The sequence below is a fragment of the Molothrus ater genome, chromosome 1 (genome assembly GCF_012460135.2).
Source record: "Molothrus ater isolate BHLD 08-10-18 breed brown headed cowbird chromosome 1, BPBGC_Mater_1.1, whole genome shotgun sequence".
NCBI classification, from domain to species: domain Eukaryota; kingdom Metazoa; phylum Chordata; class Aves; order Passeriformes; family Icteridae; genus Molothrus; species Molothrus ater.
Window position 1 is genome coordinate 9,238,153 of NC_050478.2, and position 27,798 is coordinate 9,265,950.

General features: G+C 35.7%; 1 protein-coding gene across 1 annotated transcript in view; it reads left to right on the forward strand.

Moving 5' to 3' along the window:
- Positions 1-27,798, forward strand: part of UBE3C (ubiquitin protein ligase E3C) — a 73,687-nt gene that overhangs the window by 13,597 nt on the left and 32,292 nt on the right. Inside the window, exons 3-16 of the mRNA XM_036400527.2 lie at positions 684-758; positions 1,412-1,558; positions 2,233-2,348; positions 3,773-3,930; positions 5,945-6,098; positions 6,875-7,095; positions 7,377-7,531; positions 9,282-9,469; positions 16,559-16,645; positions 17,264-17,421; positions 17,978-18,210; positions 21,977-22,081; positions 23,138-23,225; positions 26,524-26,621. Coding sequence (XP_036256420.1) covers positions 684-758; positions 1,412-1,558; positions 2,233-2,348; positions 3,773-3,930; positions 5,945-6,098; positions 6,875-7,095; positions 7,377-7,531; positions 9,282-9,469; positions 16,559-16,645; positions 17,264-17,421; positions 17,978-18,210; positions 21,977-22,081; positions 23,138-23,225; positions 26,524-26,621 — 1,983 coding nt within the window. The remainder of the gene's footprint in view (positions 1-683; positions 759-1,411; positions 1,559-2,232; positions 2,349-3,772; positions 3,931-5,944; positions 6,099-6,874; positions 7,096-7,376; positions 7,532-9,281; positions 9,470-16,558; positions 16,646-17,263; positions 17,422-17,977; positions 18,211-21,976; positions 22,082-23,137; positions 23,226-26,523; positions 26,622-27,798) is intronic.

The following is a 27,798-nucleotide window of genomic DNA, read 5'->3' on the forward strand; positions in this document are numbered from 1 at the left end:
CCTCCGAGCCATTGTAAAGAGGTGATTTTTGCTACTCTTTCCACTTTCTGAGGGAGATGTCATGAAAGGATTCACTAGACATGTCTGGTTTGGAAAAGAGACTAAGAATTTTTATTAATTTATATATTTTGCTTCTGTGCCACAATAAGCTTTAAGCCTCGTTTTCATTTTGACAGTGGTACTGTCTCCAAATAACTGATATTTTTTTTTATTGTTTTCCCCACATCTAAATTGTGGCAGCATCATAATGCTTTTATATTATTTGAGTGAAAACAAATAAGTGGGTTGTCAGTGTTTGCTGCTCTATGCAGAAAGAGGAATGATGTAATTGGATTTGATGAATCCTTCAACATTTTTCAATATAGTGTTAAGACTTTGTCTAATAAAATGCATTAACCATAAAGTGATGTAAACTAATGAAATATTTATGTTGATTTCTGCAGTATTACATACTGTATATTAAATACTCTTTTGCAATATTTAATGGTAAATTTGCATTTTAAAAAAGCATTCTCACTGATTTATGTGTATTAGGCACAAACATTGAAATAATTTATTTGACTAATGATTACTGCTTAATTTTCATTAAAAAGCCATATTGAATACAAATATATTTGGTAAAATAGTAGAAATTAAAGTCAGTCCTATGGTGTTGATTTCAGTTTTCTTGCTTTGTTTCACAGGAAGAAAGGCGGAGGCTGAAAAATGCAATAATAATCCAGTCATTTGTAAGAGGCTACAGAGACAGAAAACATCAAGTCAGTACATGATTATTTAATTAGAAATATGTTAAATAGTTTTGTTGAAAATTAAACTTTCTTGTAATAAATAATTTCATTGAAAAATTGTTTTGAGTATTTGAGAAAGTGCTTATTCTTTTTTCCCCTCTCAGCATTTTCATTTCAAACTCAGTATTTTAGTAAACAGATGTGTATTCTGCAGTGCATGGATGTGACTGGACCTGAGTGGGATCCTGAAATGTTTTTTTAGCTGATAAATGGGATAAAAAGCATTAGGTATTAAGAACTTTCACACACCAGTGGAGCTTTTAATTTTTTTTTTTTTTACAGTATGATTAAGGTGATAGTTTGAATCAGAAAGTTGTTTTAAGTTGCTGTTGGGTAGATTCTCGTAAGAGTTTTGTTTAAATTCGTTACCTTGAATGAACTGGACTAAAACGTTTGATGTGATAATGCTTGATAAGCAACTGATTTGTTGCAACTGTACTTTCTGAGTTACAGAATGGAGTTATGGCTTCAGGTATGATATCGTGTGTATGTTTTGGTATCTTAACAAATATGTGCTGTATCTGTGTTACTACTTTGCAACCTCACTGGATGGGAAGCTGAGATTTTGCTCTGTTGTAAATCATAACCATTACTGATGTACTGATGCGTGTTTTGTTTTTAAGTACTCTATCCAAAGAAGTGAATTTGATCGCTGTGCTAATTTGGCTCAGTCTGGAGGAACCTTTTCCACTGCTAATGGAGCGAATTTGACTCTCTTAGTTCGCCAGTTACTCTTTTTCTACAGACAGAATGAGGACTCAAAGCGTTTGGTGAGTACTGTTAGATACTTTGATCTGTAGTACTTGCACTTCATGCACTTTTAGAGTAGTCTTTCACTTCAAAGTGCACTTTTCACTGCACTCTGCTGTTTTTCATTTAGTCACAATAACTTAAAATTAGATTTTACGAGTGCGTATGCTCACACACATACATAATATGTGAAATGAAGCCTTGAAAAATCCTGTGTGCATTATTCACAGTAAGTTTTAAAAAATACTATGCATCTATTAGGATTTAATTTTAGACAGTATTTCTACTTAGCCTAATGGTCATTCCCAAGGTGTTTGGGTGGTGATTTTTTTCTCACTGTTCAGTATGGCTGGCATATCAATTGCAAAGTCACTGCCAGCTTCACAAATGTATGAGTAAGTGTGATTCGTAGTGGCTGTTAATAATGGACATTAAAGAATTATGGCTGTTTAAAAACAAAAAATTACCAGATGGTGTAACTCAGTCTTAACTTTGAAAGTTTAGTACTTAATGGTTGTGGAGCTTATAATGAGTAACAATTTTTTTTTCTCAACTGAACATGATGCAATCTGAGTTTGTGTTTTGTAAGTCCTCCAAAGGTATCCATAACAGCATTGAAATATCACTGTCTGAGTTGTCATAGATGATAGAACTTGTCATTATAAACTGTAAACTTGTGCATATCTTGTTGCAGGTATGGATGTGTCAGAATTTAATTAAACAGAGTTCTCAGTTTGTTAAGCAATTAGATGGTCCAGACAGACTTACTTGCTTATTCCAAATAAAAAGACTGTTGGGGCTGTGTTGCAGGTAATTTCCTTTTTTTTTTCTATGTGCTACTATGTAGAAGGTGTTCAGAAATTATGTTGGGCACTTGTTTGTTTCTTTTTGCAGCAAGTGAAGTATTAAATGTACATTAATTTTATGTAGAGGAATGTTTATATTGTATATATGTCATCCATGATATTGAATACCTGTTCCTATGTAGAACAATCAAATGTTCTGAAGCTCTGTTAACTTTCAAGTTCAACATGTGCTTAAGGGATGCTGGCCTAGGATAGGCCTGAGTATGTTCTTAACTGTTTTTGTATAGTGAAATCATTGACAATATTTGTGGAAACCAGGTTTTCTTGGGAACTGATAGTGTTTAGATATTATTTTCTGGAGTAGTGTTCCAGGAATATGCTTTGGATAGATGTTGTTTCAAAACTAATAAATTTAATATGGCTTTCCTCACACTTTATTTTGAACTGAAGGCATATTGAGGAGTTACATTATTGGCTTTAGCATTAAATTTGTTATTTGTAGTGGGAGGATCACAGGAAGGTAAATCTGTTAAGTGACTTGAATATCTGGCAGCTATTGTTATTCTATTATTAGAAAGCAATATGTTTGTTTTATCAATAATAGGGACTAGTTACACTCTGCAGAACTTTAAAATACTTGTTTTTTATGAAAATTGTTTCATTTAAGTCACTGAAGCTTATCTTCTTATACGTGTGTAAACTGTATGTATGAGGAACAGTGACACCAGATTCTAAAGAAGACTTGGGTGGTGAACTTTAAAGTCCTTGTGCAGTGGGACACAGATGTGGTGCCACTGCATGGAAATGTACATTTCCACTGCAGTGGAAATTTTGTAAATGCAGCTCTTAATATGGATAAGGAAGAAAGCACATTGTTAGGACAATTCAGTCCATGTACATCTTGTGCTAAAAAATACTTTGAATTCTAAATAGGCTCTTAGTCATCATAATTCCTGTGGTTACTGGTAGCTGTTACATAAGCAACTTGTTAAAAGGGTGGGAATGGTTGTATTTTTAATATTTCAGTCTGTAATCCAAGACATACTGTATTAGTTATGCACATGATGTTCCCTAACACCTGTTCCCAGCTTGTGCTGCTCTGGGGCTTTAGTGGCTTCATTTGTAATGTGGTTAGTGGTACATGTTGGTAAAGCATGTATTATTCTTTGCTTCTCTTCTAGTTTATGCAGTAGACCTCCAAATTTTCAAATCACTCAGAGCAAGAATTTAATAGCATTTAAAAGTAAAATGCCATATTCATAGATACCTGAAAATCAGGAGTTATTATTATAAAGATTCCAGCAAAAAGATGTAGCTAAACCACTGAGAGCACCTGGAAACCAAGTAGATAGAAATAAGTTACTTTAAGGTGAATGTGTGGTGAAATATGAGAAATATCTTGTTAAATAATTTTAATTTCATTTATAGGCTACTGCAAAATTGCAATGATGACAGTCTGAATGTTGCACTTCCTATGAGAATGCTTGAGGTATTTTCATCTGAGAATACGTATTTGCCTGTTTTACAAGATGTCAGCTATGTGACATCATTAATTGAACAAATTTTGCACTACATGGTTCAAAAAGGTGAGTAGCTAGGAGCCAGAAGTTCTGGGAAGTAATCAAAACTTGAATACCTGAAGCTCATATTGTTTAATAAAATTTTTGTCTTTACAGCAGACATGATGAATAAAGTGCTGCATACACTAACCTGTGCATTAGGTGAATATTGTCCTTGTAATGAGGTCATGGCTTGAGAAATTACTGCTTGATTTCTTTAGAAATTCTCTTTATAAATTGAATATTCTACTGAGTTATTTATAGAGACTTGTAGCAAAAGTTTTTATAGTAGGTGGATATTGCCTGACAGAAGTTTTATTCCAGTAGATGTTTAACACTGTCACGTGGACACACACACTGTCGCAGATCTAGGCCTCAGTTGTGTAAAAGTTGATCATTGTGTTGCAGTACTGTTCTCTGTAAATGTTAATATTCATTATTGTTCTAGATTGGCATTAGCTTTTCATCCTGCCAGCACTCAGACACCTTAGCAGGGATGGTGGCCTGGCTTTTATTTCTCTCCTGCCGTCATGAGCAAAACTGTTTGCTAAACTGCAGTCAGTGACACCTGTGCAAACATACCAAAAGTTAATGAATTGGGTAGTTAACACCCAAATGATGTTTAGTTGCAAAGAAACTTTATTGCTCTGGGAATGTCCAAAATAAATTATTTTGCCTTTTTGATATAGTGGCTTGAGTTTGCATAACTTGTGGATTGTGAGGAAAGACAAAAACATTGTGAAATAAATCTCTTGGATCCAGCCTCTTTGGTGTAAAATGCAGAAAAACCATCTTCCAATCATTGGTTATTGGAATATTTTTATGTAATATTTACAGTACATTCAGTGGACTTGACTACCTAATCCTGTTACTAAGGACTGTATCTTGAAGTCACTATGAGGAAAAAAATTACTCTTAAATTAGCACATTTATTTTATTTGCCTTGGCTTAACAAAAACTGTATGTTTGCCACATTGGTTTTTATATAGTAAATATGCATGCGTTTATTCTTTTAGTATAATATTCTGTCCTCACAACTGATATATGAAAGTTTGAGATTATAGAATCATAATTTTTTCCTAAATTTAGCTTTCTGATTACTTATAATGAAAACATGAAGAAGTGGTTTTGTGCAACTGCAAATGTTCTGTCTCCTGATGAGTTTTGATGCTGAACTTGTAAAGAATCTGTTACCAGTTTTCATTAGTCTAGGTTTTGGATGGAATTTGCCTTCCATGTGTGTCTGGTCAGCATTGCTAAGTCATTGCTTTATGGGGACTTCCACTATGACAAGTTAGTTGGTCCCTGAGAAGGGTTCTTAGAGTGGACTCAGTGATGTGACAGTGTTTATGCATTTACAGTGTTCCTGTAATTGTGGACCTTGTGTCTTAGTTTGGGAGTTCATTGAGCATGAAGGAAGTTGGTTTAAGAAGAATGAAATCACGTGGTTCCATTTGTACTTCAGTGAGACAGAAATAAATTACTCTCTATACATGTCTTTATGGCATGGGTGATAATGCATTTTATTACTGTCTGAGAGAGCCCTGCTCTGGAAATAGTGATTGTATTCTTCAGTCTGCTGAGGCAAGGTGGTCACAGCATTGGGACATTCTGCCAGCAGGCCTCTTGCCTGTGTGGTGCAGTCATGTTTTGGAATAGAGTAGAAAATTCTTCATTTCTGGAAGAGTGAAAGGACAACACGACTAGAGTCACTCAAAGGAGAAGAGAACATCCTTGTCATAAATCATTATTTTAAAAATCAAAGTATTCACTTCATCAGTAAGAGCTGATTGATCTTTCAAAATCAAACTGACTCTGAATATGGTTATCTATGAATGATTTTATAATGTGATGTTTCCAGAGAGATTGCTGATACAGCTTGTTAATTATGTGAATGTGACTTGGACTATTGTAAAATGTCTCCTAAGTCAAGCTTCATGTAATGAATTAGAAAGTGTTTTTCAACTTCATTTGTATTGTTTTATATGGAAAAGAAGAAAAAACAATGCTGTGTTATAAGTGATGTTTTTTTTACTTGCAGGCTACTACAAGTCGCTTTATTTGTTAATTAACAATAAGCTTCCCTCGAGTATTGAGTATTCCGATGTTTCTCGTGTCCCTATTGCAAAAATACTTCTGGAGAATGTTCTGAAGCCATTGCACTTTACATATAGCTCCTGTCCAGAAGGTGCAAGGTAAATAAAGATGATATCAAACATTTCTGTACTCATTTGCTATATCACATGTGCAGTTTGTTGTTGTCTAGTGTCCAGCCATTCTTTCAGTGCAGTTTGTTGATTTCTTTGTACAGTAATGATTTTTGGTAACGCTGTACATCACTGAGACAATGTAGTTTCAGGTGTTTTTAAGGAAAAGGCAATAAAATGCTGAATGCTGCAATAAACAGAGCACAGAGAATAGCAGGTATCAGCAGACAGGAATGAGGGTGTGGAAAATTTAGATGAGAGCAGAGATGCAGCTAAGGGTAGATGAAAAGAATTTCAGAGTTCAAAAGAACTTTGTGACCGATGAGCTGAGGTTTATGGAGAGAAATTACTAAGGCAGCTTACAAGCAGAAAGAGTCAGTTGTGTAGACAGAGAGAACATAAATTCAGGTTGTATCACATGCAGTAGGGTTTTTTGTTACAATAAGATTTTGTGTAAAAGGCATTTTTTAAATGTATTTTTTTCTTCAATATTATAAAAAATGTATTTAATTACCAAATAGTTTTCTTCCAGTTCATGAAAAGTTTAAAGGATAAAATTGCATGTAAGATCATTAGGAAGAGGGTTTAGTGTAAGAAGTTAATTTTTGAGAAATCTGATGTACTGGGATAGAATTAATGGAGCACATCTTTGCAGTCGTCTTGATGGATGTGTTCATACTTGCAAGATGATCTATTACTCTATTGCTATAGTTGTGGGAAATTTTGTTTGTATTTTCTATAGCAACAATTTTTCTTCTTTTCAGGCAGCAGATTTTTGCAGCCTTCACAGAGGAGTTTCTGGCAGCACCTTTTACAGATCAGATATTCCATTTCATCATTCCAGCGCTTGCTGATGTGCAGACCATTTTCCCTTATGAACTCTTTCTGAATGCACTATTATTAGCAGAAAGTGGATGTTCAAGAAGAAGTGATCAAGCCCCATGGCTTTTCTACTTTGTGTTAACAGTTGGAGAAACATATTTGGGTGAGCAAGCTGAGTAGATGATTCATTGGTTTTTTCATGTTGGAGTTAATCTGTTATATATTTCCTCAGCATGGCTCATTGCCAAGTAAAAAGGACAGTTTGTGGATAAAAGTGTTGGAGAGATCTGTTCTGTTACCTGTTCTTACCCTTTTCATTATAAAAATGCACTAAATTGATAAGATTTGGCATAACTTGTTTTGGTCAGGTATTTCTGGTAAAATATTTTTTATAGCACATTGTGATCTCACTGATGATCTTTTGTTTCTTTGTACGTGCTGTAGGATCCCTTTCAGAGGAAGGACTTCTTGTGTATTTGAGGGTACTCCAGACTTTTCTCTCTCAGCTGCCTGTGTCTGCTGCTGGTACAGATTGTCAAGATGCAAACAGTGATTCTGAAGATGAGGATGAAGAGATCAGTAAAATGACAGCTACACCAGTAAGCAGTGCAGAATTCCTGTGAATGGGTTTGTGCTACAGCAGCAGCAGAGACAGGCAAAAACATGATCACTCTAAGTCCAGTATTTTTCTATAGGTGTACGAGCCTGTTTGCTTCTTAAAAACTGATGTCTGTTCCCTACAAGCAAGTGGAACTGATTGTTAATATTAAGGCAAACTCCTTACTATAATAATAGATCCAAAACTACAGATAGCATGTCTGTGAAAGTACAAAGCTTTTATTTAAAAAATGGCTTAAAATTGCCTTTTTACATTTGTGTTTTACAGAGATTTTCTTACTCCCTGTATTCTGTAGGTCCACAATGAAGTTGAGATATCATGAAATACACTGATATTCCAACTTAGCCTTTTTATTTTTTTTTCTCATGGAAATAACTACAGTTTTTATGCTGTAGAATAGGTCAGTATATACCCACTAACTCAAAAGCCTTCAAAGGGAAACCAACACCTGCTTTCTGTAATAATATATAGAGACACTTATACATAGAACTTCTTCACTATAGTTTAAACTTACAATAAATCTGTGCTGACTTGAGCCTCTTAGTACTCATATCAAGACTTTGACTAACCCAAGTTGGACAGATGTAAATTCAGCAATTTCTTACTGGCCTTTATGTAATCTTCAGAAGACACAGCCATTCAAAGGACATGGTGTGCATGCTTTCCTTCTAGAATTTGAGCAATTTCACCATATTTAAAGTCCATTAAAAAAATTAGGAAGAGCCAGGGAGTGCTTGCAGCATTTTACTTGAGTGTTTTTAGATGCTGCATGTTACCGTCACACCAAAATCTTTACCAGTGTAGTGTGAATAAAATACTTTCTTTGCCAGGCACACACTGTGTGCAATGTAAATATTGGCAGATTCTACTTGTGCCTTAGAGATCAGTGATGCTTAAGAGGTCATTAGGTAAAAACAGAGCAGTAATTTCTGTTCACATATAACTTACACTAATTCAAAAATAAGAAAAAAAATCTGCTCTGAGAAGGCTTTATCTAAATAATACTCTTTATTGCAATATGTTTTTTGTGTGTTTCTCCTGTGATTTTTTGTGTATGTATTCTGTATTTTCCTGCATGCCTGTCTTACCAAAAAAAAAAAAAGGTGAGTGGGTGGGCAGCCCCTCTTAAAAATTTGTAACTGGTTCATTTGTGTCCTTCAATGAGCCTGACAGCTTTGCTCACTTGGGTGCGGGATAAAGATAGGAAATTAGGAAAAGGTTAAGGTGGATTCAGAAGAGAAATTCCTCTTCACACACTGCTGGTACCAGACATGTACTGACCACCCTGAACTTTGCTGTCATTTGTTAACCCAAGAATTGTGAATGTGAAAATACTCTTTATGAAGGAATTTAGAGTCAACATCCATTTCTAGGTTTCATGTCCAATGCTGACTGATGTCAGTGGAGAGGAGATGATTATTCACATGTTTCATGCCAGTAAAAGATTTTGCCTAATGGTATGTAAGTGTTGCAGAACATACTTACAATAAAGGCAGTATTTCCACTGGCCTCAGTGAAGGATGGGTACCAAAGCTCAACACTTACCTGCCTGGGGCTTTAAGTTGGCTCTTGGATCTGGTATGTTTAAGACTTGGATATACATACATGCTTCTGTTTTATTTATTGTACAAAAAAACTTCATTCTAGTTAAATTTGGAAGTATTTTTTAATAGAAATGGGGATATCATTAAAAAAAATTAAAAGTAAACTTTCCTGTGGTGTGTTTGTAGGGTGATGGCAGAATATCTGTTCAATACATAACTGAGGAGTGCCTCAAGAAACTGGACACAAAGCAACAGACAAACACTCTGCTGAACATGGTTTGGAGAGATTCAGCCAGTGAAGAGGTCTTTACCCTGATGGCATCAATTTGCCACACACTAATGGTACAACACCGAATGATGGTGCCAAAAGTCAGGCAAGTAGAAATCATAGTCATCTTGAGCTGTAGTACATCTAAAATTTTCTTTGTTTTAAATTCCTTGTGGAGTTCTTTGTGTTCTCTTTTACAACTAGCCAAAGTAAATTAGAATTTCAGAATTTAAACAGTAATTCTGGACAAACCAAAGAGTGGATTCTTTGTTTCTTACTTTCCTTGCTGGTCACTATGCCCTCTCAGGATTCTTGTAAGCATTTTATCTCTTCCCTTGCTCAGAGGCAGTGTTGAGTGTCATTCTAGGAGAAATTGGACTACCTTGTTTTTAAAGCATTCTGTGCTCTGAATTCCCCAGTCTGTCTGGCTAGCTGAGGACTGAAACCAACTCATTCACACCCTTCTTTAGTATATGCCAAAATCTCTTGCTGCATATTAAAATAATTGCTAACTATGGAAAATTGCTGGTTTTTGGGGAGGGCTTGGCACCTGAGATGAAAATAAAGGACATGTTCATTTGTGCAGTATTCTTTTACAAAGTTTGCAAACCACAAATGTCAGAACAATGGGAGAAGATTTTTGACCTTTTTATTGCCAGAGTGAGACCCGTAAGTATTAACACTGTTCTTGTGCAAGTAGTTTGGAGTACCTGTGTAGTTGCTGGTAGTAAAGTAAGTATTCAGGGAATGTTGTAAACATAATTCAAACTGCATTGTAAACAGTGATACAGAAAACTAATTAGGTGCTATCTTAGCCCAATGGTGTTTATAGCTGCTAGAGGAAGTAAGATGTCAGTGAAACTGTGATTGCTCGATTAGGGTAATTAGTTCTTTGTAGACTAATTGCATTAGAGCAGGATGTGAGACCTGAAGATCATAGCAGCAGTTGAATTAGTGTGCCAGCTTTATTGTTGTAAGTAGTACATTGCCTTGGATAGTAATTACTGAGCTTAAATGCATCACTGCTTTGGCTGGAGGCTTGCTGGTGAACTGTGTGGAAAAGGGTGTTTAATGAATAAAGAAGTCACCCAGCTTTAATTGTAGGAGTATGGCATCTATTTCCTCTGAAAAGCTCTGTTGGGTCTTTGCAATTATTTGTGATAACAAGCTATTTACACATTGGATAAATTCAGGAGTTATGAAAGTTCTACTCAGCATCTTCTAGTAGAAAATAATTAACAGATTGTGACTCTTGAATAGCTGAATTTTAGAAATGAGTAGTAGATACTAAGATTTCTGTCAGTGATATGAGTGCAATTACTTCTGTGGTCAAATGAACTTAATTTGCACAGATATTTGGTAAATTAAAGTAGACATTTAATTACTAGTTCTGACTTAGAAGTCAGCTGTAGGTGCTGAGTTTACCAGGGATCATCATTTCAGCAGCTGTCAGTCTTTTGTCCTATTCTCAGTGCATTTTAGGCATGGCCTAGGTTACCAAGTAGCTATTCTAAACATAATTTTTGAGTGTTTTTTGAAGGACAGATGATGCTTATTTGTGGAATTTAAAAAGATAATTAAAAGACATTTTGTCATTAAGTTTCACTATTTTTGTCTGGTGATTTTTTTTAATGCCCAAATAATTTTATCAAATTTAATGATAGTCTTTTGGAAGATGCTGCACTTGCTTTGAAACTTTTACTTCATATCCAGAGTGAAGTATACCTACTTAATAAAACCATGTAGAAATAGTTAAGCAAAAATAATTTATCTTGAATTATTTTTAATATATTCTAAGAGCCTAATAGTGCTCTTTTATTTCTTGTTTGAAATCATACTGGGTTTAAAATAGGAGTTGTTAAAAAGACTTAGTTTATTTAATAGCATATCTGTGATATAAAGTAATGATAAAAACAGAAGCTTCAAATCTGAAAAATGGGATGATAAATACAGTAATAATTGAAAATAATCTTTCAATAACAAGAAAATTGAGCTAAGATCAACACAGGATTTAGAAGGGAGCAAATTAAAAATATCTCAGTATTGTTTTATTAGTACTGAGTTTTTTTCCTTCTTGGACAAAGATGAGAATTTCAGAATATACACTTGTATCACTCTGTTAGAGCTGAATGCTTTTTTTTTCCTTGAGGCTTCTTGGTACTTTTATAATTTGACTGATGATGGTGATACTGTGTGATGTTAGGAACACTGGTGTTGCTGAATCCACTCAGTATTTTCCTTGATTTTGTAACAGAGACCAAGACCAAAACAAGATGCCCACAAGTATAATGTAGTTTTGAAAGGAACAAGCCTCTGAAGTTATTTTCTGATGTTCTAGACAGAGATCTAGATCTATAGATGTAGATCTGTTTAGAGATCTATATTTTCAGAGGTGGATAACTGAAAAAAACCACATTGCTTTGGGTTAGTTATTAGGAATTTTGATGAACTCTGAAATAATTCTGGAAATATGCAATCAAGCCAAATTAAAGAAGAAAGTCACAATACAAGAAAAACCTGTAAAAAACATAAAATACAAAAAAACCTGTAGCCTGTGTTCAGTAACCCGGATTAGAAGTGTAAAATAAAATCCTGATTTTAAAGGAGCCATTAAGAGTTCTGCTTGTATTCAAAAAGGATGAGGCTTTAATCTTTTCATGATGAAGTTGATACATATTATTGAAAACAGTTACTAAAAAAAAAAAAGAGAGAACTTGTTTCTTGGACTGTAGTTCTTCTGGAGAGACTTGCAAGACTTTTTCATCAAACCAATGCTTTAAATAATTAAGCTGTGTTTCTGTAAGATATTTTGGGGTGTAATTTAATACCTTAGACTTCAGCTTTATTCCAGCTGGGTGTTAAATGGTGGTGGAAGCTGTGCTGGGATGTCAGTCGCTGTCAGTGCCTGAGCAGTGCCCCCAGTTCACTGCCTTGTAACAGCTGCACAGTCCCTGCTCCTCACTGCTGCCTAATTCCTGAAACTGCTCAGCTCAGCCTGTGGTTCAGCATTTCTCTGCTGAGATGTGAGCAGCCTGTGTTCAGATGTGTGCTGAGATACTCAGGCTTTATCCAGGCTGCTGGGGTCATCTTTAGGCAGTGTTTTGACACTGCTGTGTTTTTCTTAAAGCCAACATCGTTGCATATGCAGTTTTAATCTTCCCTTTTTAAGCTTTATGTTCGTGGTCCAGTGCAAACAGAGGTAGAAGCATAAAGCAGCCTAAAGATCAGGACAGTTCATTTAGCAATGGCTGTGCTGCTGTCTCATACCTGTGACACCTCTCAGTTCAGCAGTGACAGAATCTGCTGCCCCAGCAGCAGTGACCTGTCGCAGGCTGTATGAGCTCCTCTCATTCTGCTGTATTCTCTTCATTAACTTAAATGGTCTCAGTGGGAAACTGAGCCCAATTTATGACCTAGGCTGAAAATCTTGCCTTTAACTAATTAACTTGTAGTGGTGCCTCAGCTAAATTAAGCTTAATGGGTCATTTAATCTGTCCCATTGCACGGGAGGAATTTGACACTTTTTTTAAACCAGAGGTGCCCAAGATGCTAATCTGGCAAGTAGACATAAATCATGTGGCCTTTGTGGACAATTAGATACCTAGAGAGAGAAACAAGGTTCTAAATAAATGATCGTTATGTACTTACTTTTGGGAACAGATAATTTAATTTGGTATGATTAAAATTGATACTTAACAGGAATCACTGAAGTGAATTTAACTCTATCACAGCCTGAGGTTGTGGCAGTGTGTGTTTTTTGCACTTGAAAAAAGTTTATCCTTTCTGGTAGCAGAGAAATGTTTCGTTCTTCCAAACAGCTGTGCTAAATCTTAATATTGGACTTTAGAGAAAATCTATTAATTAATCCATTACATAAAACATGTATAATGAGCTCATAATAAAGAAGTTGGTGGCATTCAGTGACATTTTCAAGAAAATGCAAAACCTCCAGATATGAGAATTTAAACTTTAACTGCTTTGTCTTTTATTAGAATAGTGCAAATATTGAAGATGAAATCTCTGAGTTAGATTTTACAGAAGTTTACATAAAAATCAAAATGCCTGTAATATTTTTTATTTCTAGTTCTTTTTCTGGTTTTTTTTCTTTAAAGGAAGACGAGGTCAAGACTATTTTGTCACTCAAAACCAGATAGATATATATTTATATAAGCTGATCTCTAAACTTTGTGGATTTATAAGGCTTTTTCCTCAGGATGTATGAACTATCCCTGTACTCTTTTGCAGTTTATCAGGAATTTTTGCACTGTCATTTTAATGTAGCTCTACCTGGAAAGGCTGTTTATAAACAGATGAACATCTTTTGTCTGCCAAGAAAAAAGATCAAATAAGGTAGATTTTGACCTATTTTGATTCTCCAAGTTTTTTTTTTTTTGGTTTTTTTTTTTTTACTTAGTTGTTTTTTGCTTTTCACAGTGCTTTTTTTTGTCAGTGTGAAATCAAAAATTTTGGAACTTTATTAGAGCCAATTTTGTATAGCTTTCCAAAGTCATCCTTGCATTTTGTGGTGGGTTTCTTTTTTGTATTTTTTAATACAGTTGTCATTTTCAACTTTGAAAGCCAGTTTCTGTACTTGGAGTGGGAAGGTAGCTGTTTTTTTCTGCCATCTTTACTTTTGCAATGGATTAAATTTCAGGTGAATCTAGTAATGCAAATCTCTTTTAACACACGGCCCAATTCACTATTCTCTGTTCAGTTTCCAGTTCTGTGTTTGTTTTCTGGTCACAGCACAGAAACTTTAGAATGGAAGCTTTAGAACAGATGAATTCATTGGCTTCATAGTTACAGTTATTTCATATTAATGAAACAGGCTGTTGGTGCCATCTTCTACCTAATGTGCATTTTTGTACTTAACCAGATTTTCAGGAAAGGGAAATGTGAAAGTTGAATTAATTCAGCATTTCTGGATCTGAGCCATGAAACAGAGCAGTTGCTACAATTGACTGCCTGAATCACGGATATGGAATAAAAATGGCTAAAACTTAGGCAAAGGTTATTATTATTAGCTCTTAAGGTTTGTCCTTTTTTCCCCTTCATTACTGCTGAATATTGCTAGAATGAAAAAATGAATTACATTATGATAGGTTCATTGTCCATAATGTTTGTTCATTTCTGCTCAAACTGTTACATAATTTCCAGGGATGATTGAGAAATTAACAAGTTTTTGCTTGGAAGCTGCATGAGACCTGAAGGCAAGGTGCCAAATTACTTTTCATTTTAACTACGAGGCTGAAAACTGAAGGTCACTGAGGAAATTTCTCATTTCGGAAACCAAGACATCTGAGCTATCATACAGATATTTAAACATTAAAATACAAATCCTTATTCTAAATTAGCTAGGTATGATAAGGCTGTCCTTACTTGTTAATCCATAATTTTCGCCAAATGTCAAAATAATGTGACTTTAGAAGGGAATAGAATTCTCATGTATCAAATTCAGGTTGAATTTTTTCAAAAAACCCACATAGTTAAAGTAGAATTTAATGTAACAGCAAAGCATATCTTAAACTGGCATTAGCTGCAGTTGCTTCAAATTTGACTTGGACTTGGTAATGTTCCCAATGTGCAATTTCTTTGAAATAAGTGAAGCTCCCAACTCTTTTTAAATGTAATGATCTATGCATTTAAAATTCAAAGAGGCACACTGCAAACTCAAGGCTGCTTGTTTCATTTCCCACTTTCCTGCATGGCCCTAGTCTATTTCCAGAGCTCCCTGAAACTGTGAAAGGATCCTTGGTGCTCAGTGAGGAGTTGTGCCTGCCCCTGCTGCTGTATCCCAGCCCAGATGCTGTCAGTGCAGCTGGGTCTGGGGGGTGCAGGTGAGCTGGGAGCCCGAGGAAGGGACCAGCTCTGGGCTCAGGACTGAGGCTGTGCTTGTGGGAAGGCAGCAGGAGGAGCAGCCAGCCAGGAGCCAGGGGTGTTTGTGAGAGGGTGTCTTGGTGTTCTTGGGTGGGAGTTAAACCATTCTCCAGTGTTTTAAAACCTTCAATGATATTTTACTTTTTTTCTCTAATGAAATGTGTGCTTCTTTTCCTTTTGCCATCTGGCAAATTTGAATTTCCACGTGGTCCATGATGCATACTTTGTTTTCTAGCAGCAGGTAATCTCCCCTGCCTGCTCCTATTTCCCAGCCTCCCATCTCTTGTATGCCTGGTCACAGGGAATTTTGATGTTGCAAAACTATTGGCCACTGAGAGATGTCGATCCCAGTATTTGTTTTACTTACTCCCTAATAGGAATTAGGAGACCTAGGAAGGTAGCATCTAGAAAAATTAACTGAATATTGTTCTTTGATACCTGAAAAAATGACTGTTTAGTCAGTGAAATTCAATTTGGTTCTTAGAAGACATTGTTTCGAATTATTTTGTCTCATTTGCTGTTTCCTACAAGGGAAAGAAGATATGCTAGGGATGACTTTTTAGTTTCAGGAAGCTTTTTATTTCTCTTTTCTATAAAAAGTTTTTGATAGTGTAATCATGTCTGTAGTAATGAGGTTAAAGTCAGTCCTGTATATAACTGGCTTGTGAAATTACACATTTACTTTTACAAACTAGTAAGAAATTTTCCAACAATAAACAATTTCCAGTTTGCAGATGGGTTAGTGCACATGTAGCAGTTCTGACATTGTTCCATTGATGTTCTATTTCTCTCTGCCAAGCTGAGTATATCAGTAAAGTTGCTATAGTTCTGACATAAATGATGTATTTTAATCTACCTTCTGCAAAAAATGGCTATGTTTGTTACTGTCAGAAGAACCACAGAAGTGACCTATTAACTAGTTTGGTGTAACTTTCTATATTAGAATTTAAAAGGTCCCAGATCATTAATTCAGTGTTACGTTATTTTTATTAATATATGTTGAATTCAGCAAAAGACTGGAAATGTGGGTTTATATTGTAGGGTTTGTTGCTGAAATAATGAAAACTGTTGTTTATATTGTAGAGTTTGTTGCTGAGATAATGAAAGCTGTTATTTTTGGTATAAGGTTTTATATACTTGATTGTCAGGTTTTGGGGCTTTTACCATATTTGATCAGAATAAGACCTTTCATGTGGAAAAAGTAAATTTAAATTATTAATTTCTGAGAAATGCTTGACTGGAAAGTTCTTACAGAAACATTGTGTCTTGTGAGTTTTGAGTATTTTGGAAGACCCATTAATTTAACTTCTTCTTGCAGGCTTCTTTATAGTTTAGCCTTTAATGCCAGATTCCTGAGGCATCTTTGGTATTTGATATCTTCAATGACTACACGGATGATTACAGGGTATGTATTGTACCATTTCTGGAGCATTCTTTGTTAAAATAGAATATCTACTGGAAAGGAAATGAGACAGAGGTATGGTTACTTACCTCCTGTGATTTCATAAAACTGAGCAAAATCTTGGAAATTGGACAGAATAAAAAAAATTCTTATTTAAAATGGTTTGAATAATTTGTAGTTCTTGGAGTGCTTGCAACCATCAGTGTAACGAACACTGAACTCCAGGTGGTTCATCCCAAGTGTGTGAGTTTTATCTCACATGCTCTGACTAGTCCAGAAGTAGATGGTGGCAGAAGCACTTTCCTGCGAGCTGAGGCACTTGACCTACAGATGTGTTCAGTGCTGACATGCAGAGAATTTTTCTCTTTGCTTTGTGACTCCAAAGTATCTGCAGTCTGTATTAGTTAATTTGTCATGCAGACACTGAGGTACAAGTGACAAGAACTTCTGAGGAGTAACCTTATTTTCCAGGCATTGAAAACAATAATTATTTAACTGAAAACACCATTGTTATATTGCTGTTGGAGCCACTACCACATTCTTTTACTAGAATGCTGACGGTAGTACTGTCATAGAGTATTTTATTAACCCTCTCTTTTACACTGCATTTTGTGTTTTAAGGTCTATGGTGCCACTCCTTCAAGTGATTTCAAGAGGCTCTCCAATGTCTTTAGAGGACTCCAGCCGAATTATCCCTCTCTTCTACCTTTTCAGTTCTTTGTTTAGTCACTCACTCATTTCTATTCATGATAATGAATTCTTTGGTGACCCAATAGAAGGTGAGTTTCGAACATGCTAAATAGCAGTGCTTTGTAAAATGTTTTTGTGTGAGGCTTGGGGGCTCCCTGGGCAATGATTTGCTGACATCTGGGAGGAAGGATCTTCTGGCCTGCCTTGCTGATGGTCCCCTGAGCACTCAGCTGTCAGCTGGCTCTTTTATGGTGATTGCACTTAGAAAAAAGAGAGAAAAATTAATGGTCTGCGTCTTGGGAACCCTAGCTTTACACAGGGTCTGATATGGAAGTTTTTAATCATTATAATTTTTAATGAGTTAGTGAAGAGAGTGAACTTCTTCTGGACTGAACGTGTAGTTTAATGTATAAATTTAACATAGCAGAAATCACAAAAGAGATCAAGGAGATAACTGTAATTAAAATAATTATGACTACACATAATCCCAGGATTTGATCTCCTTTCTAAATGTTTACTCATTCTCTTTCTGGGTGATGTTTCTTTTCTCTACATTTAGATTATATGTGTGAATATTAAAGTTGAATTAAATAATTAGGGTTTTAAAAAGTAATTTAAGGAAACTTAAGCTTGTGTTTCATGTAGTTGTAGGTCAAAGACAATCATCAATGATGCCTTTTACACTAGAAGAGCTTGTAATACTCTCCCGCTGCCTTCGCGATGCGTGTCTAGGAATCATCAAGTTGGCTTACCCAGAAACCAAGCCAGAGGTTCGTGAGGAATATATTGCAGCATTTCGAAGTGTTGGAGTAACAAAAAACACAGAAATGCAGCAATGTATACAGACAGAACAGAAAAGGTGGATTCAGTTATTCAAGGTAAATGGTGGCAATTTTCAGAACGTAGCTGAATAAAATTTTCATGATTCTGCTGAAGATATTAAATTAGATTTTTTTTTTGTCTAATTTTATTGCTGTTGCAGCAAGGAATATAGACTTGGGAAGATTGCTGTTTGGCATATATGCTAAACTTCAAGTCATTTAATTCTGATAACTATAATAAATTTTTTTTCCCTTCTGTCAACTCTTAATTTTCTTATTGCTTGTCTTGTTGATAAAACAGTTACTGTGTAAAATATGGGGTTTAACTTGGACTCCCATTAACCAAGGTGCTTAAGCTTGTTGTCATAACTTTGTATAGGTGTGAAATTCTAACAAAATCTAATGATTATCAGGTACTTCTGTATTAGAGACTTCACTATACTGGTACCATGCTGTAGTGGTTTTTTTTTCGGTATTCTCCTAAAACCTGTTGGTATTCCTCATTTTGCGTTTGCTGGAATACTGAAGGGAAGGTGAATCTGCCTTAGCAAATGTGAATTTAATGTATGTTCTTTCTGGATATCTACCAGTGTTTTTCTGCTGGTTTAATCCGTGGCATCCTAGCTAAGACATGAGTTAAGAGAAGCTGAAAACGTTGGCAGAAAAAAACCTCTGATATAACTGTTGCTGAAAAAAAAGGAGTGCTTGACTTGTCATGAAAATTCTGCAGCAAACACATCTAGTCAGCTAAAATTGCTCATTAAAGAAGTGGGAGCAGAAGAAATGCATTTTCCAAATTGAATGCTAGATTTACAGTCTGTTTAATACTGGCGACCTCTCGCACACTAATGTTCAGTTCGAGTCATCAGCTGTCCCTTCAGGTCTTTTATCACTGCTTTTGTCAAGCTATCTATTTAATTGAAAGAAGTTAATTGAATGAAAATGATCAACTAAGCTTGTATTAATATTGCTAATGGAACTTTCTTCTTGGCCATGTTTGGAGAAAGATGTCATGCTAGACTTTAGGAAAGGCCCATTAAGGCTTGCACTTAACCTGATGGGCTAATTAAGGAATGCTTATTCATTCTACAAGTCTAAGGTAGCCTCTATCCAGCCTATTCTGCCTGATTTTACAACACATTTCACTTATGAGCATAAGCATTAACAGCAGTGAGAGTAACTGATAATGTTTTGATTGCATTGAATACAGTCCTAATGCACCACTGAATCTGTAATTTGCACAGATTGATCTAATATATGTTTGCACAATGTAATTTAATTACTTGTCTTTAAATTGCTAAATAAACTTTTGATTTAAAAGTCACTAATGAAACCCCCAATATGTGTTTTTTTTCTGAGAAAGATGTCAGACCAGGGGTATTTTTATGCATGCAGTTTGTATCATGCCTCCTTCTTTTTGTTTGCTTTAGTTTGATATACTTAATCAATCTTTGTGTAAGTTGGTGGATTTCAGGTGAATTTGATCATATTTTGCAGTTCAGAGAGCTGTAAAGTTCTGAGTTACTTTGTCCCACTCTGGCAGTCTGAAATTAAACTTGTAGTGGAACTGTCAAAACTGGGTGTAGTCTTACTATGTTCAGGAGCCAGAGTTGTCTTCCATCAGCTGAACTGGAAATACAAATCTTGAGGGTATCTGGAAGGCTCCAGTTCCACCCCAAAAAGAAGATAATAGCAAAGCTTCCCTTGTCTGCTTCTTCAGAAGCATGTTTGTTGTTACAGATAAAAATTGAGCATGGCTAAAGTTAATGTCACCAAGAAGACTCCTGTGTATAGCTCTGAGTCTTTCCTGACAGCAGCTTCAAAAAATTGCTTCCTGCCAGTAAGCAGGCAGCAGTACCTTCTTCCAAATCATTAAAACAAAGCTAAAGTAGGTAATTAAAAATTCAAGTAGAAACTGCTTTTTCTTTCTTTTGCACTGTGTCAAATATATCTATCAAATATATGGGATTTATCTTTGCTAAAGCTTTTGCAAGCTGCTGGTGGAAAAAAACACATTGCTTCCTTATCATCTGTGCTTTTAATTTCTCTTTTTTCTTTTAACTCCTCACTTCTTTTGCGTATTTTCCATGCCTCTGGTGTCTAGTGAAATACATATGTGTATATATGAAGTGAATGAAATTATATATATATATATATATATATAAACACACACATTCATACATGCAAATACAGGCTTTATTTCTGCAAGGTAATGGTAAGTCTGGAAACAGAGAGGCTTCTGACAATGATGTGCATGTTTGCTAACAGATTGGAGGTCTTTGGTAACATTTACGTGTGCAAATGTCTTCATTTAACAGAATCCCCCATTTTTGGCTTGGTAGGATGATAGTGTAGTCAACTGTTACAGATTCCATAGAGAATCTTTAAGTTATGAGTATATGAAAATGGATTTTGTTAAACAAAAGATTTATTTCACTGTCTTGAGTTAATCCTGTGAAATCAAGTTTCTAATTTTGCTGAATTTTAGTTTTAAATGTTGCTTGCACTGAACACTTTATTGGGAAGAAATCCCTCTTTTAATATTTTTTTTATTGTAGTACATCTTCTTCCAGGGAATGCATACTTAGGAAAATTTTTACAAAGTAATGCTGAGTTGGGGTGGCAGCTGGGTTAGTGTTCTCAGTACCAATGCATTCTGCAGGAGAAACTCCAATTTCACTTAATCTGATTCAGCTTCCTTTAAGGTTTCTTTAGCTGCTTGTAGAATACTGTATTTTCATGCCCTTCATGTGGATAGTCTTTTCTGATTTTATTTTCATTTTTAAAAACGTTTGCCTTGCTTACAGTGGTAATGGGACCATAGAGCTTCAGTGATTTGTGTAACCTGCACTGCATTTTATAAGGGAAAGGTGATGAAAATTCCCATGCAATCAGACAGTTCACTTAATAGCATTCTTTGTTCTGTCTTGAATAAAGACATTTACCTTAAAAACTGGATGTTAAAAGCTCTTCTGTGTAGCTTCTAGACCCAGAATCCTTTAGAAGGCCCACTGAACTTTGTTACTGTTGACACCTGTCTATTATGACTGTCTTTTAGCAAGATTATTTCTGTGGAAAACTCTGTGTACACTTTTTTCTTACTCATTTCTCAAGTGCTGTACTTTAAAGTTGCCAAACAGATGGCTGTTCATTGTAGCAGTGATAATGTCTTTTTAGCCTAGTAATTTACTATTGTATTGATTCCACTTAATTATCTTTATGTAGTGGTGGGTGAACTTGATTCAGCTTTGGACTGAAGGCATGCAGCTGAGTATGGCAGTTCTGCTTGAGGTGGAGAATTTGTTAGCTTGGTTTCTCTACTTTTTTTTTTTTCTGGATTGGAGGAACCTTCCAGGAGAAGCACTAAAATTGCAAAGATGCCATGAAAACAATTTTTCTCAGCCTCTCAATTTTGCCAGGAAGATAAAAGAACATTGTATGCATACCTAATATACATTGTGTGTATACTTGCTTTGGTGTTTTTTTCTTTAAATAAGTAATTTAATGTTGATAATGATCTGTTTGGGCTTCCTTGAACTGGCATGCAGCACTTCAGGTGTGCAGTACTGCTAAATCCTATGTAGTGCTGGTTCCTGAATTTTGGAATGAGACTTATTAAATCAGGTTTTTTGATGTCTTGCAGGTGAACCATGATTATTTAATTTCATTCTATTTAAGTCTAACAGCAAGTTTTTGTGAGTTGAAAATAAGTGGCAATTTTATATATTGCTGATTTTTTTTAAAAAAGCTCTTGCTTTGTGAGTTATGTGATTTCATTCACAGTGCTAGATGTATACTGAATATGTGTGTTTCTGACACCTAGGTCATCACAAACTTAGTGAAAATGTTGAAATCTAGGGATACAAGGAGAAATTTCTGTCCACCAAATCACTGGCTCTCAGAACAAGAAAACATTAAAGCAGATAAGGTAAGAGTCATATCTTTTTCCACAAAACCTAATAGGAGCCAAATTTTCAGTGGTCAGGTGTTTGATTGCTGACAGTATTGGTGGTGATGTTGATTTTGCACAGATTGTATGGTTTAAAACCTGGAATCATGTTGCTTTTCTCTAATGTAGGAGTCTTGCATCTGTTAAGAAACTTGTATGTTAAAGCACATTTCCAATCCATAAAGGGGAACTTGCCCTACAGTGCAAGAGTGTAAATCATTGGCATTTATAGCAGAGGAGAATGGGAAATCTGGTAGCACTTAGTTGCATCTTCTCATAGTAAAAATGCTAAATTAAATAATTGCTCTACAGTGGGGAAAATTCTCTTCCAAAATAAAAGAAAATTCAGCAGCATTTTCTGTACTTACCTCACCTAGAACTGACTTTTTTTTTAAAGAGCTTTGGAACAAAATCACATTGGTCTCAAAAAGTGTGTATGTGTGTGCAAAAGAAAAAGCTAATACCTGCTGTGGACTAGATTCCTGGGAATCATGACACATGTTCAGTACAAAATAAATGGAATATTTGATATCTCAAAATTCAAAGTTGGCTTCTCTAGTGTCCTAAATACCAGAACTGAATGAAACATTGTGTGGTATTTTTACATACAGGGGATTCACATTGTACTGTTGTGAATTGTACAGCTCTCCTGTAAGGCACAGGGGTAAGGAGGGATCAGCAGAAATGAAGATGTCTCAAGCTGCATCAAGGGTTGGGTATTAGGAAAAAGTTTTTTACAGAAAGGGTGATAAAGTTCTGGAATGGTCTGCCTGGGGAGGAGGTGGAGTCACCAGCCCTGGATGTGTTTAAAAAAAGCCTGGATGTGGCACTGGGTGCCAGGGTTGAGTTGAGGTGTTGGGGCTGGGTTGGACTCAGTGATCTTTAAGGTCTTTCCAACCCAGTGATTCTGTGAATTCTGTGAATTCAGGCATTGAGACACTCCTGCATGTGACAGCTTTGTGTATTTAGTATGCAGCAGTAAGTTATAATGTGTAATTAGTCCTGTTTAACTGTGAAATCCTGTTAATTTGTGAGGTCACACAGCTGTATGTGCCGTCGGCCAGACACGTGTGGAGGGTCAGGAGGATGGGGAGAATCGGACCCCTGCAGTCCACGCTGGATGGTAAGACACTGCCATGCAATTTCAGCTTTGCCAAGTCAAAAGAAGAGATTGCCTTATGCAAAGAAATCTGTCTTTGCTAGAATGCAGTTGAGTATTTTGTAGTAAAATCTTGCTAACCAAAAGCAAGACAATCTTTCATGATTTTGGTTAAGATATTTTTAAAATTGTGCACTTGTATGCATGTGTGTAAATATTTATAATAAATAATGTTATTTAATTTAATAATTTCTTTGCCCAAGCTTCCACTGGCATTGATGAGGTGGAGAAATGATGTGTTTTTTAAATAATGTATTAATATGTATAAAAGGCAGTTGCATAGAACAGAAAATTAATACAGCTGCAGAAGATGTAATTTTGCTTTTACTGTCTACTATAAAGAAACATTTTTGTTATGTATTAAACTGTAACAAACAGGCTTTGCATGGTAAATATTAATTCCTGTTTATAAATATTGTGTCTAATTAGATAAGGCAGAAATGTAAACCTCTGAATTACTCAAAATATCAGGATTTTATGGAACTTGCAGGGAAAGATTAGAGAATGGACAAACTTAGCAGTCAGGGTAAGTTTACACTAGATTGTTCCAATATGCTGTCTCATGTAGACAGTCTATTTCTTCCAGCTTTTCATACCTTTTCAGCTTCACTATTCTAGAATTCTACCTCTCTGTGATCAGGTAAAATAATCATTAAATCACTGGCACTTGTGCAGAATTAATAATGAATTTAAAATGGGGCCTTTAAGCAGCAAAATGATTCATCTACAAGAGTCCTTGCTCTCTTTCAGGATGATGCAATCTGCTTGAATTAGTTTAGCCAGATCCAGTAGATCATGGAGAGACTGTAGCCTTTGAATGCTGCTGTAGGTTTGTACAGAATTAAAAGCTTTTCCAGGGTTGAGACTTAAAGACTTCTAGTGATAATTTTTGTTTGAGTAGCTATGATGGTAAAAGTTTATTTTGATTACCTTATTAGTGTAGTTGCCAGATAATAACTAGTTGGCTCAGTTCAAGTACTGCTGAGAATTACTGATTATGTATTTTTCCTGTTAGTTTCTTTCTTTGGAAGTTACACTTCTCCACATCAGCAATCCTTGTTTCCTTCACTGACCTCCATGACTGTCCACAGCTGTTTGTACTGTCTGGATGTTCTCCACTGCCAAACCTATTCCACATTTATCACTTCCACATTCTCCTGCTCTCCTTGCACTCACACCTACACTATATTGAGGTTTTCCTTCCCCAGATGCCCCCAGTTCCCTCCATTTCATGCCTCTCCTGCTGTGGGCACTTGGGGGATGAGGAATGCCTGTGCTGTGCTGGTGTGAGCAGCTCTGTGCCCTCCTTTTCCCAGCTGGCTCCAGGTGAGCTGGCACACTGAGCACTGCTCTCCTGGCTGGTGCTAAAGGAATTTCTCCTCTCTGGCCTGTGAAAATTTTCACAGTATTTGGCATTTTTGAATTTCCGATTCTCTGTCATAGTTGAAGTTCAGCTGATGAACTCAAGAGGTGTCTTGGAGGAAAGATGGCACAGTGTGTTCATGTAAACCTTGTTTTCATACAAAGTCAGGCTAAAAAGAGAGTGCAGTCAACATGAATGTGTGAAAACAAGCAGGTAACCTTGTGCACATGACTTGTTTAATCCCTCTTGACTCCATATGGGTTAAAGCCAATTAGCATGAAAGTACTGCTGAATCACATATGGCCATGTTTATTTGTGCTTTTTCATTTACTTAAATGGCAGACTTGTGAGTTCTAAATGCCCTCTGTATTGATGACTCCATCCCATATTTCTCTCTAAAGAAAGAAGCTGTGATGGAGAAATGCAGATAAAATTGACTAATTGACTGAAATAATTGAACTGTCGAAGTCATGTAGTAGTTTACCTTTGCTGTACATGCACTTTTCATTTAAAATTATTTTAACTGTTAGCTTAATAGGCTTCATACATTGACTTTAATTAAAAATGTTTACTAAGTAAACTAAAAATAATCACAAATCAGCATTTTGTCAGATACTCCAAAGGCTTACAATGTTGAAACCTGCTCCCAATGAATATATATCAAGATCAGTGATGTTTAGGGTCATACCCTATTAAATTGGTTCTTAAAATATCCCCACTTCACATGCTTTGAGGATATTAAAAACAAACAAAAAAGAACATTGAAGTGTTCAGTTTAGAAGATTGCAGAAGATGCTTGTCACCCATGGGTGGAAGCCAAAGAGAAAAACCTTGAAGCTCTAATCAAAAACTTGCAGACAGGGTAATGACATGAAGCATTTGCTTATTTTGTAATACACTCTGTGTGTCCAGACTCTGGAGTCTTTCTTCAGAGGTGGTTATTAAACATGAAAATGAAACAACCAAGGAACTGTGGGTATTGTTACCTCTGTAGGCTGAAGTCAGGTGGGCCTTTGACTACAGTGGCTCATCAGTGAGCAATACTGACTGCAGTTAATTAATTTACAGTCAGGTGTGTGCTCACTGGCTGAGTTTCCTTCCATAAAGTTAGAGCAGGATTGTAATTTCTACTGTGCATCACCAAAAGTTCAGTTGTTTCCTAAAAATACCCTGTGAGTTCAAAGGAGCTGCACAGTAGTTTGGGAACTGCGTGAATGAGCATTTCTGCTGTGGCTTCTTGAATTCTTCTCCAAGATTTCTGTCTTAAATACTTTATACAGGTTCTTGATGGTGTTTTCATTGTTTCTGCAGTCACTGAGATTTAATGTGGTCTCTGTGACTTTGCTGTTAGGGGAGAAAACTCACTGAAATAAATGTTATCTTTCTATTGGTTACCTTAGATTTGATTTAATTCTTAAAGTTTTTACCTAAAATGGCTTGATTGAAAGTAGAATATGTAGTTGAAAGCACAGTGACTGTAAACTGTTCTGAACATGGGAATAGGAATATTGTATATTCCTACAATAGTAAAATTGTATATTCCTACAATTTAGAAAATTCTAAATCATCACAGTTACTAATTATCTTCTGTCATGCATTTTTTCCCTAACTCCTAAGCTTAAATGTCAGTAAGGAGATTTTTTTCTGAATAAATATAGAGGTACAGGAGTATATATTTTTATATGCATTTTGGTTTTGTATGTTTTCACTACTTACATTTCAGTTTGCCTGTAGCAACTAATGTTTAAGGAAAGGTAAGGCTTTGAGTGAGTATGTAGTAAATAAACTATTTTAATGTATGTGTTTTTATACAAGGTAGATTGAATCACCTGATACAAAATAAATTGTTTAAAAAAATGTTCTTTCCAAAATTTTTAAAATTATTATTTCTGTTTTAAGTGGGTTTGGAACCAGCACCTCTTTCTGTATCTGAAGAACGACAACTTGCAATTCTGACAGAGCTACCTTTTGTAGTTCCTTTTGAAGAAAGAGTAAAGGTACCTAATTTCTAATTTAATATGCAATTGGTGTTTTTTGTTTTGAGTAAGTGTAAAAAGAGCACTTAGTGAAGTGGAAACTGGATGGATTCCCTACAGAAGGATATGGCACTCTGCACTGTATTTCTGCAGTACTCATGCAGCAGCTGAACATTTAAAGTTACTGGCTTCTCTCTTACTTTCCTGCTTGTGTTGCCCTTAATAATATTTGCATTCAAGTTAGGAACATTTATTCTGAGACAGATGAGAGCAGTTTGCAGTCCCGGCTCAGAGATGGCTCTACCTGATTGCACCCTCTTGTGGTGGCACAGCACCCGCCGTTGTGTGTTGTACCAGAGGGCAGGCTCACAGCTGGAGACTCGGGGGCACTGGGTGGGTTTGCTCCAAATGAGATCATGGATCTGCACTTTGGGAAAGAAACACCTACAGATTAAGTTCCTGCATTCATAGCTGTGTAGCTGAACTTTAGTAGAGTGTATAGCTTAAAACTTCCAAGAGTCTTTTACTTGATTGATTGAGTTTGCTTGTGAATGTTTTTGAGATTTTATAGATGTAATTTTCAGTTCCATTACCTATTTCAGTTTGCATCATTAATATTCTTAAAGTTGTTTTTTTTTTTTTGTTAAGCACATTTTTTAAAAACTGCTTTACTTTTTAACAATATCAATTATTCCAAAACTGCTCCCTAAATTGTCTTGGAAATGTTATGTTTCAAGACACCATCAAGGGAATGAAGAGTAATTCCATAGGGAAAGTAGAAAGTCTTTATTTGTCAAAACAGACAGAGACAGCTTTGGTAGAAAATGTGTGGGTTTTTCTCAGGCTTTTGTGAAACAGTTGTTTCAACAAAGCATCTTATGACTGTATGGCAATGGCACACCAGGATTACAGGAAAATGATAGGAACTGATCTCAAGCAGGGATCTCTATATCATGACTTAGTCACTGCCTTGCAGCCTCTGGAATTCTTAAAGCTGCATTGAGATGCATGCATGTTATGTTTTTGAAATTCATAAAGCCTTTTTTGGTGCAATTGCAATTCATAGACCCTTGTGTGCTTTCATCACAAAAACTGAAGTAACAGTGGCATGAGAGCTTGGAGATAAGGATAAAGCTACAACTGACCTTCTATAGTTCAAAGAGGAGATCCTGTTACACTGTGTTTTGGAACAAGAGTG